The following is a 16871-nucleotide window of genomic DNA, read 5'->3' on the forward strand; positions in this document are numbered from 1 at the left end:
GTAAATTATCCATGATTTGTAAGCCTGGAGCAGATCACCCCAGGGCTTACTGACCTTGGCAGTATTACAGAGGACAGATTTTCACATGGATTAACTGCACTTAAACAGTACAGATTCTTCAGTGCCATAGGAACAAACAGGACCTTCCTCAATAGCATGCAAGATCACCTATTCTGTTTATGATGATTTCCTCTTCAACAAAAATACCGGAAGGAAAACGCAGCTTTTTGAGGTCCTATCTAAACTGGGGATGTGCCTCAATCCAAGTCACCAGTATAGCTGCACCAGTACAAACCCTTAATGTAGACAGGCAAAGCCACTATTTGCACTGGAGGAGCAACCCAGGTAAATTGAACTGCTGCAAAGCACATCTTATGGTAGTTTACCCTGACTACAGTCGGGGTTTACACCTGTGCAGCTATGACTGGTTGCTGGCTATCAATGGCTGAATTTAAAGCAAACCCATAGTGCAGACAAATCCGAGTTCTTTTTAAAGTATCTAAAAGTAAAGAGAGAAAGCAGATTAGCATTCCACCTTAATGTAATTCTGTTAAGACTTCAGTGCCACGGAAAAAATGCCAGTGCTTAAGGTTTATCTTTATCATTCTTTTCCAAATTTTTTTTCATTAGAAAGTCAGAGCGGGTAATTTACCCTCCATTCATTATCATGTAAACATACTGCATTGACCTCCTGCTTGCTGCTAAAGAAGGGCTGCTGGGTCCAGAAGCAGCCTTAAAACCATCAGCATGGGGAAACTAAGCTGAAGAATTCTACCAATAATTGCCTGGGAATACAAGCAGTGTCAGTGCACGGCCAAATGGGGGGGAAAACAAACCACCTTTGTGGCACAATAATGTTAAAAGTGTATGTTGTGAGTTGGAAGTGCTTATGGGCCTTATGGAACAACTTATGACACAAACCCAGATCCTCAAAAAGGTATGTAGGCACCTAAACACCTTCTGAGAATCTAGGCTTTAGTGATCACCAAAACTTCCTGAGCCCATCACTTTAAGCTGCAACTACATGCTACTTTGGGCAAACTCATCCAAGAGACTTGGCTTGGGCTTTGAATTTTTGTTGTTCTTCAGACAGCTTGAGTAGAAGCTTATTACTATTCTTTAGTATTTAGATTGTGGTAGCCCTCAAAACGTGAGAAGTATGTTCCAAAACGGAGGATGGCACAGTTATTGCCATAGCTGGGAAAAAATGGAATGCACACATGTGTTTGTACTGTGCCTAGCACAAAGGGGACCTGACCCCTGAATTGGGGTTCCTATGGACTACGGCAATGGTTATAATAAGTGCACAGTATATACAAGATTAATAAAAATAGACAGCCTGATCCTGCTCAAGTGCAAGACAGTGAAATATACAAAACTGTACAGGCATCCAGTGATGTAGAGGAACTGAACAAGTGTAACCGAAGAGGTAAATTAAGGACCTGGCTTCAAGGGACCTCTTGCAAGCAACACACACAATGCATATTTCTGAGGGGAACTCAGAGAATCTGGAAAACAAGGGGGTTAGAATGTAGGGGAGAGTGAGGTTTCTTCATCTGGCCTCAGATGTTATGTTTACCCTTGGGCTGTCGATTAATTGCAGTTAACTCACGTGATTAACTCAGACAAATTAACTGCAATTAAAAAAATGAATCGCGATTAATCGCACTGTTAAACCATAGAATACCAATTAAAATTTATTAAATATTTTTGGATGTTTTTCTACATTTTCAAATATATTGATTTCCATTACAACATAGAATATAAAGTGTACGGTGCTCACTTCATATTATTTTTATTACAAATATTTGCACTGAAAAAATGATAAAATAAACAGTATTTTTCAATTCACCTCATACAAGTGCTGTAGGGCAATTTCTAGCATGAAAGTGTAACTTACAAATGTAGATTTTTTTTGTTACATAACTGCACTCAAAACCAAAACAATGTAAAACTTTAAAGCCTACAAGTCCACTCAGTCCTACTTCTTGTTCAGCCAATCGCTAAGACAAACATGTTTGTTTACATTTACGGGACATACTGAAGGCTGCTTCTTATTTACAATGTCACCTGAAAGTGAGAACAGGCATTCGCAATGCACTTTTGTAGTCAGCGTTGCAAAGTATTTATGTGCCAGATATGCTAAACATTTATATGCCCTTTCATGCTTCAGTCACCATTCTGGAGGACATGCTTCCATGTTGATGATGTTAGTTAAAAAAAGTGTGTTAATTAAATTTGTGACAGAACTCCTTGGGGGAGAACTGTATGTCCCCTGCTCTGTTTTACCTGCATTCTGCCATATATTTCATGTTATATTTCATGTTATAGCAGATGACCCAGCACATGTTGTTTGATTTACGAACACTGTCACTGCAGATTTGACAAAATGCAAACAAGGTACCAATGTGAGATTTCTAAAATAGCTACAGCACATGACCCACGGTTTAAGAATCCAAAGAGTCGTCCAAAATCTGAGAGGGGTGAGGTGTGGAGCATGCTTTCAGAAGTCTTAAAAAAGCAACACTCCGATGCGGAAACTACAGAACCCGAACCACAAAAAAAAGTAATCAAACTTCTGCTGGTGGCAGGGTCAGCTCTAGGTTTTTTGCCGCCCTACGCTCTGAGAGCGCAACTGCCCAAGCAAAAGAAAAAAAAAAGAAAAAAGGATGACCGGAATGCCACCCCAAGCATGTGCTTGCTTTGCTGGTGCCTAGAGCCGGTCCTGGCTGGTGGCATCTGACTCAGATGATGAAAATGAACATGCATCGGTCTGCTCTGCTTTGGACTGTTATTGAGCAGAACCTGTCATCAGCATGGACGCACGTCCTCTGGAATGATTGTTGAAGCATGAAGGGACATATGAATCGTTAGGGCATCTGGCATGTAAATATCTTGTGATGCTGGTTATAACAGTGTCATGCAAACTCCCGTTCTCACTTTCAGGTGACATTGTAAACAAGAAGCGGGCACCATTATCTCCTGCAAATGTAACCAGACTTGTTTGTCTGAACAATTGGCTGAAGTAGGACTGAGTGGACTTGTAGGCTCTAAAGTTTTACAATGTTTTATTTTTGAATGCAGTTATTTTTTTGTATATAATTCCACATATGTAAGTTCAACTTTCATGTTAAAAAGATTGCACTACAGTACTTGTATGAGGTGAACTGAAAAATACTATTTATTTTGTTTTTTTACAGTGTAAATATTTGTATTCAAAAATAAATAGAAAGTGAGCACTGTGCACTTTGTATTCTGTGTTGTAATTGAAATAAATATATTTGAAAATGTAGAAAAACATCTAAAAATATTTAATAAATGGTATTCTATTATTGTTTAACAGTGTGATTAATCACAATTAATTTTTTTAATTGCTTGACATCCCTAGTGTAGCCCATTGCTTTTAGCTGATGTTAGTTTCTCCTTTAGAACCATCATGGAAAGATCCTTTGACCATTCAGTATATGCTGAGTGGATTCCCCTTCCTAGCTTACGAAAATCACCCACCTTGCTTCCAGGAATGAGACTGAAACACTTTTTAACTCATTACTTGACAGCTTTATCTCATCTATCTTGACCAATACACACAAACTGGAGGAGTGACTCAAGAAGACCACGGTGAGCATTCAAAAGGAGAAAAGGGCTTGATTTTCCACTGCCTTCTACATTTTGCATGTTGCTTCCTCTTTGTAAATGACCACACAGAATACAAGGCAGCGATAACTAAACCCAGTTTTTGTTATAGGAATGTAAAACCACTAAATCCAAAAAGGTTGCCTGATACAGTTAGCATTTCCTGACAGGTTTCAGATAGCAGCCATGTTAGTCTGTATTCGCAAAAAGAAAAGGAGTACTTGTGGCACCTTAGAGACTAACAAATTTATTTGAGCATAAGCTTGCATCCGATGAAGTGAGCTGTAGCTCATGAAAGCTTATGCTCAAATAAATTTGTTAGTCTCTAAGGTGCCATAAGCCCTCCTTTTCCATTTCCTGACAGATGTTTTCCCATTCATCATGCCAAAGGGGTATTTTTAATTCCATTTTCCATCTTTGTTTCAGTTTGTGACTTACAAACTGTCTTCTTATTTCTGTATGCGCTGATGGGATGCGTTCTTCTATGGAGGAGTATAGATAAGCTATTACCAGCAGGAGAGTGGGGTGGTGGGAGAGAAAACCTTTTGTAGTGATAAACACCCATTTTTTCATGGTCTGTGTGTATAAAAACATCTTCTGTATTTTCCACAGTATGCATCCGATGAAGTGAGCTGTAGCTCACGGAAGCTTATGCTCAAATAAATTGGTTAGTCTCTAAGGTGCCACAAGTCCTCCTTTTCTTTTTGCGAATACAGACTAACACGGCTGTTACTCTGAAACCTATGGAGGAGTATGTTACAGTAGACCAACTTTTTTCTTCCTGAAATTATTATTTATTTGTATTAAAGTAGCACTGAGCATTCTACACTGGAAAAAAAGACCCGCAGGATGGCTGTGGCTGGCCTGGATCAGCTGACTAAGGCTCAGGGGCTTGGGCTGTGGGGCTAAAAAAAGCTGTACAGATGTTTATGCTTGGGCTGGAATCTGGGCTCTGGGACCCTCCCCACTTGTGGGGTTCCAGAGCTCAGGCTCTAGACCAAGCCTGAATGTCTAAACAGCAATTTTTAGCCCCATGAGTCTGAGTCACCTAACCCTGGCCAGCTGTGGGTGTTTATTTGCAGTGTAGAGACCCACACACACACATATACAACAATCATGGCACCCTTGTGATAGGCCACCTGGGACACCATCATTACATGAACATAGCAAACAGCTGTTCCTGCCACAGAAGTTTACAATCCAACTCTGGTTGAAGAAGGGAAGTATTATTATGCCCATTTTACAGATGGAGAACTGAGACACAAAAGCCATTGGGAATCTCTTCATTGACCCCATTGGTCCTTGAATTGAATCCAGAGAGATTAAATTATTTGCCCAAGGTCAGGCAGTGAATCTGTGGGAGAGTTGGACATTGAACCCAGATGTCCTGTGTCTAGCCCAGTGGCACAACTCCAGGATCATCCTCAAATGAACTGAAGTCCCAAGCTTTTGGTATACAAATGTAGGATAGTGGGAAATGTCAGAAACTTTTAAATACTGTTGTTATTTCTTTCAATTTTTAAAAACAATTTTGATTGTTTGGCAAGTTAAAGGATATATTGTATACTGGAGTTCACTTATTCCTTGTGTCTTCTATTCCTATCAAAATTAACATATCTGAAAACTATTTTAAATGTCTCATAGACTTCTTACAGATAAAAATCACTCCTACACATCAACACAGTGTGACTATTTGCCCCAAGCCATGGTAAATAGTTAACAACATTCATACACGCAACCAAGGGAAGGTGGGGGTGGGGAAATGCTTACAAAACCATTACCAAACCACCATTATCCTGTCATGTGCTTTTTCTGCATTGCCTGGCCCACCTTGGCTGCTCATCAAGCTATCTGTGTGCAAAGAATAGGAACTTTCTACATCCACCCTCCTTTGCCTGAATAATCCATTCAGTGATTATACAATCCAGTGTTTGTGACATCAGTATTGCCATGGAAGTGTTTCTGATGTCAGAAGCACTGAATTAATTCACACTTCTTGACTTACCAGATCCAGAATGTAAGGTCCTTTGTCCAGTTTTGTCAGTAGAGGTATTGGCACCAGAAGAAGAAAATGTGAAAATTACCATAGAAAGACTGTGCTGAAGTAAACTGCCCACCAGCAGCCCTTGAATCCGAAGTAACCAATCACTACCAAATGGCAAAGAAACCCACTTTGAGAGAAAATAATGTGCAAACTGGTGCTTGGTATCATACCAAAAAAGGAAACCCTGTTGTCTACATTTGATAGTGCGATGCCGACAGACCCCGGTCGTCAGCGGGCGGGATCGAATGGGCGACATCTGAAGTTTAGTGCAGGAGCCTCTACCGCATGAGCTAAAAGCCAACTAGCTAAGGCTGTAGAGCAGACTCGTTTAACTCTCTCTCTAAGTGGTCTCCCTGCCACTAGATGGGACAGAACACCCCACCCAGGTGGTGTGTGGGTTACAATAGCATCTATTGTTATTTATTATTATTATTTTATTGTATTTATTTGTATTATTGCAGTTCCTAGAATCCTTAGTCATGGATCAGGGCCCCATTGTGCTAGGTGTGGTACAAACACAGAACAAAAAGAGTTTATAATCTACTAAATCAAGCAGCATGAAAAGGTATCGCTGGCAGCTCAAGTCTCTGGTTTGACAATAAATGTCTTGAAACAAGCATTGATGGGACAGGAACTACAGAAAATTATTCCCATTGCAATAGTATATTGAGCCATCGGTGACATTGTTTGAAATGCTTAAGTGTGACCGTGCTTCTTTAAAAAGCACGATGACTCAACTTTGTGACCCCAGACCTCCCTGACAACTTTCCTAAAGTTCAAGGGCTATACCCCCTTACTGGGGAGCTACATTGGTTATTTTATTGTGCTAACGGGGCACCTGAAGTCAGGGAGGGCATCAATATAAGATTTAAAAATGTTCCCACCATACAAATGGAAAAAGGTCAAAGTTTATGGTGCTGCCACAGAGTCACAGTCACCACTGACCGGGTCTCAAATATAAATGTTTGATCTGGCCTATATAAGCATTAAACATAATGCAAGTTCATGTGTGAAACAAATTTTCTGCAGATTTCCATTCAAATGAATTTGTCTAGCCATTGAGACTGATGTCACAAATACTGCATTATTTCTTGGCAATAACAATATAATTGAAATAATTAATTGTCGCAGGGTGGCTGGCCCTTTAAGGGAAGATGGGTCTCAGGCCCACCTGTGACACAGCCAACTCTCCTCCCTAGGTGGGGAAAAGTAAAGTCATGTGACAGGTGGCTCATGTGACCAAGTCATGCTTCTGGGATAGATAAGGGACATGTATGGGAGGAGGGGATTAATCAGAAGTCTAAAGCCTGACTTACACTAGGAAATTAGGTCAGTATAACTCCATCGCTCAGGGGTGTGAAAAATCCACACCCCGAGTGACGCAGTTAAGCCAACTAAACCCCAAGTGTAGACAGCGCTAGGTTGACACGAAAATTCTCCCATTGACCCAGTTGCTGCCTCTTGGGGAGGTGGATTACCTGTGCCAAGGGGAGAACTGCTCCTGTCGGCATAGGTATTGTCTTCACTGAAGCATTACAGCTTCGTAAGTGTAGACAAGCCCTGAGTCAGAGGAATGGGAATGGGGTCTGCAGAAGCCCCTGAGATGGCAGGGGAGACTCTAGCAGGGAAGTCTGTTTGCTTGTTGGTGGGACCTGGTCTCCAAGCCACGGAAAAAAAGCTGGCAGACTGCACCTCACCACAGATACCTCAGGGGAAGGACTATTGTTAGGAGGGTTTTGTTTCTTGTTAGGAAGCCTTTGGGTATGTCTACCGTGCAATAAAAAATACATGTCACCGAACCTCAGAGCCCAGGGTCAGTTGACTCAGGCGACAGAGCTAAAAGCAGCAGTGTAGGCATTCAGGCTCAGGCTGGAGCTTGGGCTCTGAGACCCATCACCTCACGGGTTCAGAGCTTGGGCTCCAGCTTGAGCCTGAACAGCTACACTGCAATTTTTAGCTCCTCAGCCTCATCCCTGAGAGCCTGACTTAGCTGACCCAGGCCAGCCACTGCCATGCCACAGGTCTTTTACTGGAGTGTATACCTACTCTTTGTTATCTAGTGGGGAGGGGTGGAACTGGTGGAGGGTAATTTAAAGGGGTGAGGGAGAAGCACAGCACAAGCCCTGTAAGGAAGGGTATGAAATCCCCTTAGCAAAGAGGGCAGGGTCTGAGCCTGGAAGGCCACTAGAAATGGTAAAGACCAAATAAATTATACCCTAGAAAGGGAATCTTGTTCTAAATACTTTGGATAGTGGAAATTTAGTGGGACATGCAGGAGGGAATTGAGGGGGGTGCTGTAGGGTACCCCATGCACTGGAGATGGCGGTGCTGCTACATTAACAAAAGAAATTATCTTCTTACTGAATTTTTTTCAATATGACTAATCCTGAAAAGGGACTGTCACTAAATGATGCCACAAATGTTTTAGAGGCAGATGAAGTCATATATTTTATTGGACCAACTTCTCTTTCACCAACAAAAGTTGGTCCAATAAAAGCTATTACCTCCCCCACCTTATCTCTCTAATATCCTGGGCTCAACACGGCTACAAAACTGAAAGTCACAAACATAGGTCAAACATCCGATGAAGTGAGCTGTACCACACGAAAGCTTATGCTCAAATAAATTTATTAGTCTCTAAGGTGCCACAAGTCCTCCTTTTCTTTTTGCAAACATAGGTGGGTTCACTCCTCTCATTGCAGGAACATTGCTGCCCTCTGCTGCCACAAAGGGAACATAGCATGAATATCTGCGCACCAAAATTCATTTCATAGGGTATGTCTACACCGCAATAAAACAGCCAACCCATGGCTGGCCCACATCAGCTGATTCAGGCTCCTGGGGCTTGGGCTGCGGGGCTATAAAATTGCACAGACGATGTTCAGGCTTGGGCTGGAGCCTGGGCTCTGGAACACCATGAGGGGGAAGGGTCCCAATGCCTTGGCCCAAATGTCTATATTACAATTTTATCGCCCTGCAGCCTGAGCCCTGTGAGCCCAACACGAGACAGCCAGGGGTGTTTCATTGCCGTGTAGACATACCCATAGCGGTCCCACAGAACAGATTCTACCACAATGGAATGGAACCTGTGACAGTTTAGGGGTGGCTTGATTACAGTCTGTAAGTATCTGCGTGGGGAACAAATATTTAATAATGGGCTCTTCCATCTGGCAGAGAAAGGTCTAACACAACCCAATGGCTGGGAGTTGAAGCTAGCCAAATTCAGACTGGAAATAAGGTGTCAATTTTTAACGGCGAGAGTAGGGTTGCCAAGCCTCCAGGATTGTCCTGGAGCGTCCAGGAACTAAAGATTAACCTTGAATTAAAGATGATGTCATGTGATGAATCTCCAGGTTTCATCCAATCAAAATTGGCAACCCTAGGTGAAAATAATTAACCACTGGAAGGTTTCAGAGTAACAGCCGTGTTAGTCTGTATCTGCAAAAAGAACAGGGGGACTTGTGGCACCTTAGAGACTAACCAATTTATTTGAGCATAAGCTGTAGCTCACGAAAGCTTATGCTTAAATAAATTGGTTAGTCTCTAAGGTGCCACAAGTACTCCTTTTCTTTTAACCACTGTGACAATTTCCTGGGGGGTCTAGGTGGGTTCTCCATCACCGATCACTTTAAAATCAAAACTGGATGTTTTCCAACAGGATCTGCCTGAGGAATTCTTTGGGGGCAGTTCTCACACCGGGTCAGACCGGATGATCTGGTCCCTGCTGGCCCTGGCCTCGGGGACTCGGGGCAAGCAGCAGGCCGGAGCAGGGAGCGTCGGCAGCTGCTCCTCCAGCGCACTCGGGAGCAGAGATGAAAACAAGCAGGGGGTCCTGCTTTGGCCTGAGGTGGGAGCCCCGGGCCCCGCACCGCCGGGGGGTTCGGCTCCGCCGCCCCCTCGCGGGCCACAGGCATTCACCCCCCACCGGCCAGGAGTAGGAAGCAGCCAGTGCTCCTGAGGTGCAGGTGCAACTAAGGGGGGGATTTGGGGGTGCAATGGGGCCCAGGGTTGGAGGGAGGGAGAGCCACCCCCCTTGTGACCCTGCCCTTTGCCCAGGGAAGATGGCCCCAGACAGAGACACTGAGCCAGGCACCCCGTGCGCATGCGCGCCAAGCACAGCTGCGTCCCTCCGTCCCCACCCCCCCCCGTTGGCATCCACTCCCAGCATGCTCCGCGCTGCGCCGGCGGAGCCAGCCGACAGCAAAGGGGCGGGGCAGGTGTGTGACTGGCGTTGGGAAGAGCCAGTCAAACGGCGACGTCCGCGCCCCACGGCCGTCCCCGCGAGCCAATGGGAGAAAGGAAGGCGCGGCGGTCGCCGGAAGTGGGGGCGGGACGGAGCGGTGGGGGTCGGCGGGAGGCTGCGCTTGTCTCTGCTGCCGGGACGGTCAGGGGAGCCGCCGCCGCCGCCGCCAGGTGAGCGCTGGGTCCGAGGGGCCTGCACGTGGAGCGCCTCCCCCCCCGCACCACAGAGCCCAGCTCCTTGCCCCTCCCCCCCACTCCCTCCGGGCACCCTAGAGCCCAGCCGCCCCCCCCGCCACAGAGCCCAGCCGCCGCCCCCCCGCACCACAGAGCCCAGCTCCTTGCCCCCCCCCGCACCACAGAGCCCAGCCGCCCCCCCCCACAGAGCCCAGCTCCTTGCCCCTCCCCCCGCACCACAGAGCCCAGCCGCCCCCCCCCACAGAGCCCAGCTCCTTGCCCTTCCCCCCCCAGCTCCCTCCGGGCACCCTAGAGCCCAGCCGCCCCCCCCGCACCACAGAGCCCAGCCGCCCCCCCCACAGAGCCCAGCTCCTTGCCCCTCCCCCCCCACCACAGAGCCCAGCCGCCCCCCCACCACAGAGCCCAGCCGCCCCCCCACCACAGAGCCCAGCTCCTTGCCCCTCCCCCCCAGCTCCCTCCGGGCACCCTAGAGCCCAGCCGCCCCCCCCGCCACAGAGCCCAGCCGCCCCCCCCCACAGAGCCCAGCTCCTTGCCCCTCCCCCCCAGCTCCCTCCGGGCACCCTAGAGCCCAGCGCCGCCCCCCACCACAGAGCCCAGCTCCTTGCCCCCCCCCGCACCAGAGAGCCCAGCCGCCCCCCCCCCCAGAGCCCAGCTCCTTGCCCCTCCCCCCCAGCTCCCTCCGGGCACCCTAGAGCCCAGCCGCCCCCCCCCTCACCACAGAGCCCAGCTCCTTGCCCCTCCCCCCACAGAGCCCAGCTCCTTGCCCCTCCCCCCCAGCTCCCTCCGGGCACCCTAGAGCCCAGCCGCCGCCGCCCCCCGACAGAGCCCAGCTCCTTGCCCCTCCCCCCGCACCACAGAGCCCAGCCGCCCCCCCCCACAGAGCCCAGCTCCTTGCCCTTCCCCCCCAGCTCCCTCCGGGCACCCTAGAGCCCAGCCGCCCCCCCCACCACAGAGCCCAGCCGCCCCCCCCACCACAGAGCCCAGCCGCCCCCCCCCCACAGAGCCCAGCCGCCCCCCCCCCAGAGCCCAGCTCCTTGCCCCTCCCCCCCAGCTCCCTCCGGGCACCCTAGAGCCCAACCGCCCCCCCCACCACAGAGCCTGCCCGCTCCCCCCCTCACCACAGAGCCCAGCCTCTGCCCCCCCCTCCAGCTCTCTCTGGGCACCCTAGAGCCTGACCCCCCACACCACAGAGCCCAGCTCCTTGCCCCTCCCCCCAGCTCCCTCCGGGCACCCTAGAGCCCAGCCGCCCCTCCCCCCGGGCAACCTCTGGGCACTCTAGAGCCTGCCCCCTTCCCCCATCTCCCTCCGGGCACTACAGAGCCTGCCTCTTCCCCCCAGCACCCCTGTGCCCAGCCAACCCCAGGCAGGTGCTGGCAGTGGTGTCGGGGCTCGCCTAAGATGTACAGGGCCTGTCGCCGGAGGCACTGGGCCGCTCGCAGCCCCTAGTGGTTCCTCCTCACTGCCAGGGGCGCAGTGACTTGCCTCAGGTGATGCAGGAAATGAGTGGAGAGGTGGGTGATTACAGCCAGGTTTCCTTGGTGCCAGGCAAATGCTCTAACCGCTGTACCACCCTTCCCCCGGGCTGGGGCTTTGCTCACTGCTGACAAGGGCTTGGGGATGGGTGCGGCCTGTCACTGCCCAGGGCAGACCATATCAGGGTGGTGTGTTGACAACTCAGTGCCCCAGCCTCACTCGCAAGGATGAGAGTTGGGGATCCTCCCTCATTTTGGATCCATTTAAAGGGAAGGATTTAAAGTTTGTCTTTTTGAAGGGGAGTTATGCTGTGTCTGATTTTAAATTGATCGTTGGAGTGACTCATCCAAAGCTGGGGGCTGTGTGGTCAGGGGGCTGGTTATGGACGTGATGGAACCTTTTATCTTTGTGACCAGTCCGATGTGGCTTAAGGTGGCAGGGATGGAAAGTGTCTACATCCGATGGCTGCTTACTGGCCTGTGTGAAATTTAGGAAGGTTTCTGCCTCATTTGTAGCGGACAAGCGTCTGACTCTCAAAAAACACCAAACATAGCACCCTCATCTACAGTCTGAGCAGAGATCCCAAGCACTGAATGAGTGTCAAGGCTGAACCCTGCTTGTGCCTCTAGAAGCCCTTCGAGACCAGGGTACATTAACTAGTGGGAGAAAAGCCTGTTCTGTTGCCATACCTGTTCTGTGGATAAACCAAGAACTTCAGCTTGTAATTTTGATAGACCAGTCCCTACCATGCTTGGTAAATACTAAATTTGGATCTAAAGAACAACACTGGTTTTAAAAATATATCTTGTAGCATTTATAGTAGTCCATTTTCCTATAGTTGCCAGCATAAGAAGTGATTAAAGAAATCACTGTAATATTGAAAGCCAAGGTCTAATTGGAGATCTTGATGGGACAGGTGGTATCTTTCTAGCAGTGACCTTACATCACATTTGCTGAAAGAGGTAGCTGCACTATATTTAGATATGCTGTAAAACTAATTTATAACTAGCCTAATCCTACATTTTTATGGGTTATTCCACAGGTACTTTCATGCGCCACAATGGGTGAACCTCAGCAAGTGAGTGCTCTCCCTCCACCTCCAATGCAGTATATAAAGGAATATACAGATGAAAATATTCGGAAAGGTCTAGCCCCTAAGCCTCCACCACCTGTGAAAGACAGCTACATGATGTTTGGTAACCAATTCCAGTGTGATGATCTCATTATTCGACCCTTGGAAAGCCAAGGCATTGAACGATTGCATCCCATGCAGTTTGACCACAAGAAGGAACTAAGGAAACTCAATATGTCTATCCTGATAAACTTTTTGGACCTCTTGGATATCTTGATAAGGAGCCCAGGCAGCATAAAACGGGAGGAGAAACTGGAAGACTTAAAACTGCTTTTTGTCCATGTCCATCATCTTATAAATGAATATCGACCCCACCAAGCCAGGGAGACTCTAAGGGTTATGATGGAGGTGCAGAAACGTCAGCGTTTGGAGACTGCTGAGAGGTTTCAGAAGCATTTAGAGCGAGTTGTAGAAATGATCCAGAACTGCCTGGCCTCCTTACCTGATGATTTGCCTCATTCAGAGGGTGGGATGAGATTAAAAACTGAGCCCATGGATACTGATGACCGCAACAATTGTATTGGACAGAATGAACAGCAGAGAGAGCGCGCTGGCTGCAAGAAAGATCAGGTTTTAGACAAAGACGCTGCTATGTGTAGCATTATTGATGAAATGACATGAAAAGTGACTGTATTGTAATTGTATACAGTTTTGGGGTCAAGAAGTGGACTTGATGCTAGAGGTCATATGGCATGGGGTTTTTTGTTGGATTTCTTTTTCTTCTGCTTTTGGTATCTATGTAAATAAACAATCACGGAATTTAGTGTATATAAAATAACCCAGAAGTCTTTATTTTTGTAATCCTAGGTAAGGATTTTGCAGGTGACCAAACAAACAGAAGCCTTGCTTGATATTTTGTAGATGCAATTTGTGTGGCGTGCTGTTCAGAACAGAAAAGAATAAGTCTTATAATATTTTGTTGAAATAAGTGCATCATGTCAGTTGAAGTAAGCTTTATTCCATGGCTTTATTATATTTTCATCAATCATTTGCTGGTTTTATAGATGCACTTATTTTGTGAATTTCCATAAAATATGGGATTGAGAAAAGATCAGCCTCTGTAGGAAATCTGGAGTTGACAATTTCAAATAAGTTAAAAGTACCTTGTAAAAATGTTATGGTAAGTAACTATATAAAAGTATATTCTGGTATAAAAGATGGGTTTATTATTATTGCTGACAATGTTGGTAGGTCAAAATTTCATTCTCTCCTTTTTAGTTTTGTAAAGTCAATATAATTCTTGTGTAAAAATGCTTACTTTCATTAGTGGCTTAAAAATTCAGTGTTGGTAGCCTAACATTCATAAGTAACTCTACAATAAACTCTGTGCATGAGACAGTCTCGATAACACAATAGATTTAAATTTTCCAAAGACTAATAAGCAGTAATTCTTTTAAAACAGGAGATACCTAGATACTCACTCCTTTAAACATAACGGGGAATATTCTTTAAATGCTAACTCTGAATTAAATATACACGTTCACTGAAAATAGCTGACGTGAGAGCACGTGCCACTTCCCTCTTAGCCAGGATCAAGTCACAGAATCAAGCCCTGTGTAAAGACAGGAGGATTTAACCAATAATTTTTAGTATTTATTATTTTCGTCTTGTGAACACTAACAAATTAATCCCAGCAAAAAATCCATTTTGTACAAAGACTTTACAGCCTGTTTTGAATAAAACTTAATCTAATTCCTTTAAGTGACTGAGACGTGAGGCCCTGGTACAGTACAATTGTTAAACAAAAACAAAAAAACCTTTTTTGTGCAACTATTTTTCAGAATGTTGCAGCCTCCCGTAATCCCTTTTACATGCTAGATTCCATGTGATGCACCAGTGTATATCCGTGACTCTCCCCCCCCCCCCCCCACTTGTTCGTTTTAGAAACATCATAGACTTTCAGGGAGTAACGTTAGTACAATATCCATGCCCTTTGCAATGAAACCTCATTGAGTACTATTTCCCAACTGAAACTAGAGCAGCATACATGTTACTCCTACCCACTTATCCTCTAATAACATGCAGGCAGGAAAAACAGGAAGGTTCTAAAATAAAAACTTACATTTGCAAACAGATGAAAAGACTTATACTTCAAAACCCCTTGAGACTTGTCTCTGATTAAATTCTTTGTTTTTAAAAATCTCACCCACTGTATCTTGGACTTAAAGACTGATTCAGGTCATTTCAATGGCGTTGTACATAATTTTTTTGGTGTAAAAACTTCCTAGGTTGACAGACTGTTGTAAAATGAAGACCTTCAACCATGATCCTCCTCCCGCTGGAATCAATGAGAAATTTTGACACTAAGTTCAGTAGGAGCAGGATCACACACTTTAATCACAAAAGTATATTGCTAGCAGCGATGAAGTGCCCCAATTTGCTGTAGTGAGTTGAGACCTATGCCCATCTCTACTGCCAGTAGAGTCACCAGTCAGGGCAATCTTTATCTTGTGGACAGTTGCTGAAATTTAAACAATGCTTTTAATAAGTTTGTAGCAGATAATGTTGAAATAAAGGTCATTCAACTGAAGAATCTATTAACCTGTGCTTTCTGTATAAAATGAATGTCTGGGTAAGCTCTTTATTTGGTTCTGAACCCTGATTAGAGAGGTCTGGAAGTGTTCGGTCACAGCTAACAAGAATGACTAGATCCTGAACTTTGACATTTAAGGTTCAAAACCAAATTGCGTATGTCTAATCATACTTGCTCATTTATTAAAGTGCCCAGTATCTCTTTTGGGTTTCAGAGGCCATCTATATGCTTATTGGTTTCAAGGGAGCTGTAAATAACAATTTTGCACTACTCTAACTCCTTAGCTACGGAAATGTTAAGATGGGTGGTTCAGAAATATGTTTTGTTAATTTAAATCCACGGTCAAGGTTTAATTCTAAGATTTCGTACACAGTCATGTAACATGATTATTGACATATTTTTGAGATAAAGTAATTTTTAAGATCATACAATAAAACTTCTCAGCTAGTAACAGAAATTTTATATGGCCACTACTGACCCTTTGAGGCAAGATTAGAAAAAAGCAGCGTCTCCCATCAACGTTCCACCAGAAGAATGAAAAAAGTAAACCTTGGGCCAGCTTTACAAAGGTATTCAGCTGCATAAAGATCCAGACAGGCAGCTAGTAGGAATTTCAAAAGCACCTCCTAAGCAGGATACATGTTTAAGTCCTATTGAAAAATCTTTCAAAATCTGGCTCCCTAGCCACACTTGGCTGTACAAAATGAAGCAATGAGCAATAACTGAAAACTACTGTTATTATCGGAGGTCAAGATGACTTTCAGTTTTATTCTGTGTAATTTAACCTTTTTAATGATGTGCCTTCTAAAGTGCTAATGGAAACCTTTCCAATTACTCTGCCTGAGTCCTAACATTTTTGAAAATATAACACCACTCCTAGGATCACATAATGCACTATCAGATCTTTATATGGGCATCAAACAGTATCGATGGTTAGGGCCAACAGATTTATGGGACAGTTTGCATTGATTACTGCCCCCTGCCCATTCTTGGGCTCAAACACATTTAGAAATGCATTCTGAAAATACCGCACTCCCTGTACCCTGTTCAAGGGAAAGGTGCACTAACAATGGTCCTGTGAAGTTGTCCAGTAGGCCGGTCACCTTACCTATTTCTTGAGTGTTTGTTTAATAACACGCTGCACCGCCCTGCAGCGGTTTAGCAGGTGGGGTTTTCCAATGTTTTTTGGTGACCTATAGACTTACCTGGATGATTATTAATCTGCTGCAAAAATACTGTGACCAGTCTGTGTTCCACCACATGGAAGTAGCCAAAATTACATTTGATCAAAAAATTAATAATTTGAGGTATGTTTTGGGGGTAATTTAAATTATAAAAACTAGGGAATCGATTAATAAAAACTGATTGTTCTCCTAAGAACTCTCTAGCCCTCTGTCTCCTTTTCCTCTTCCATTCTGCAGTACACATTAGGATAATCACTTTTCTGATATCTATGCAATGTGGCTAAGCAAAAGGGGAAAATGGGCGGAGAACCATCAAAAATATTCTACCATCCACCATTGTTTTGGAGCCAGTGCTTGTTTCCTTCATATTATTTGATGTAATGTAGTTATGTTTTCTTGTGAATTCAGTTTCCTTTTTATTTGTCAGAATGGACA

The 16871-nt window shown here is 45.4% G+C and overlaps 1 protein-coding gene across 2 annotated transcripts; it reads left to right on the forward strand.

Annotated features, from left to right (window-relative positions):
• The first annotated feature begins 10004 nt into the window (after positions 1 to 10004).
• Positions 10005 to 15252, forward strand: MED7 (mediator complex subunit 7). 2 transcript variants are annotated; one of them, XM_048861803.2, is made up of 2 exons: positions 10005 to 10090; positions 12630 to 15252. In XM_048861803.2, the coding sequence occupies exon 2, from the start codon at positions 12648 to 12650 to the stop codon at positions 13338 to 13340; it is 693 nt and encodes a 230-aa protein (XP_048717760.1). In that variant the 5' UTR covers positions 10005 to 10090; positions 12630 to 12647; the 3' UTR covers positions 13341 to 15252. The 2 variants fall into 2 exon arrangements, with proteins under 2 accessions (XP_048717760.1, XP_048717759.1); XM_048861802.2 differs by lacking the exon at positions 10005 to 10090 and adding an exon at positions 11498 to 11625.
• Positions 15253 to 16871: the final 1619 nt, after the last annotated feature.

The sequence above is a fragment of the Caretta caretta genome, chromosome 8, assembly GCF_965140235.1.
Source record: "Caretta caretta isolate rCarCar2 chromosome 8, rCarCar1.hap1, whole genome shotgun sequence".
In the NCBI taxonomy this organism is placed as follows: domain Eukaryota; kingdom Metazoa; phylum Chordata; order Testudines; family Cheloniidae; genus Caretta; species Caretta caretta.

What these genes read in the sequence shown, in the direction of transcription:
- MED7 (XM_048861802.2), top strand. Translation starts at nt 11,605, where the DNA reads ATGCAGGAAATGAGTGGAGAG. An exon ending in TGCAGGAAATGAGTGGAGAG is followed by an intron (nt 11,626 to 12,629) that starts GTGGGTGATTAC and finishes GTTATTCCACAG; the next exon opens with GTACTTTCATGCGCCACAAT.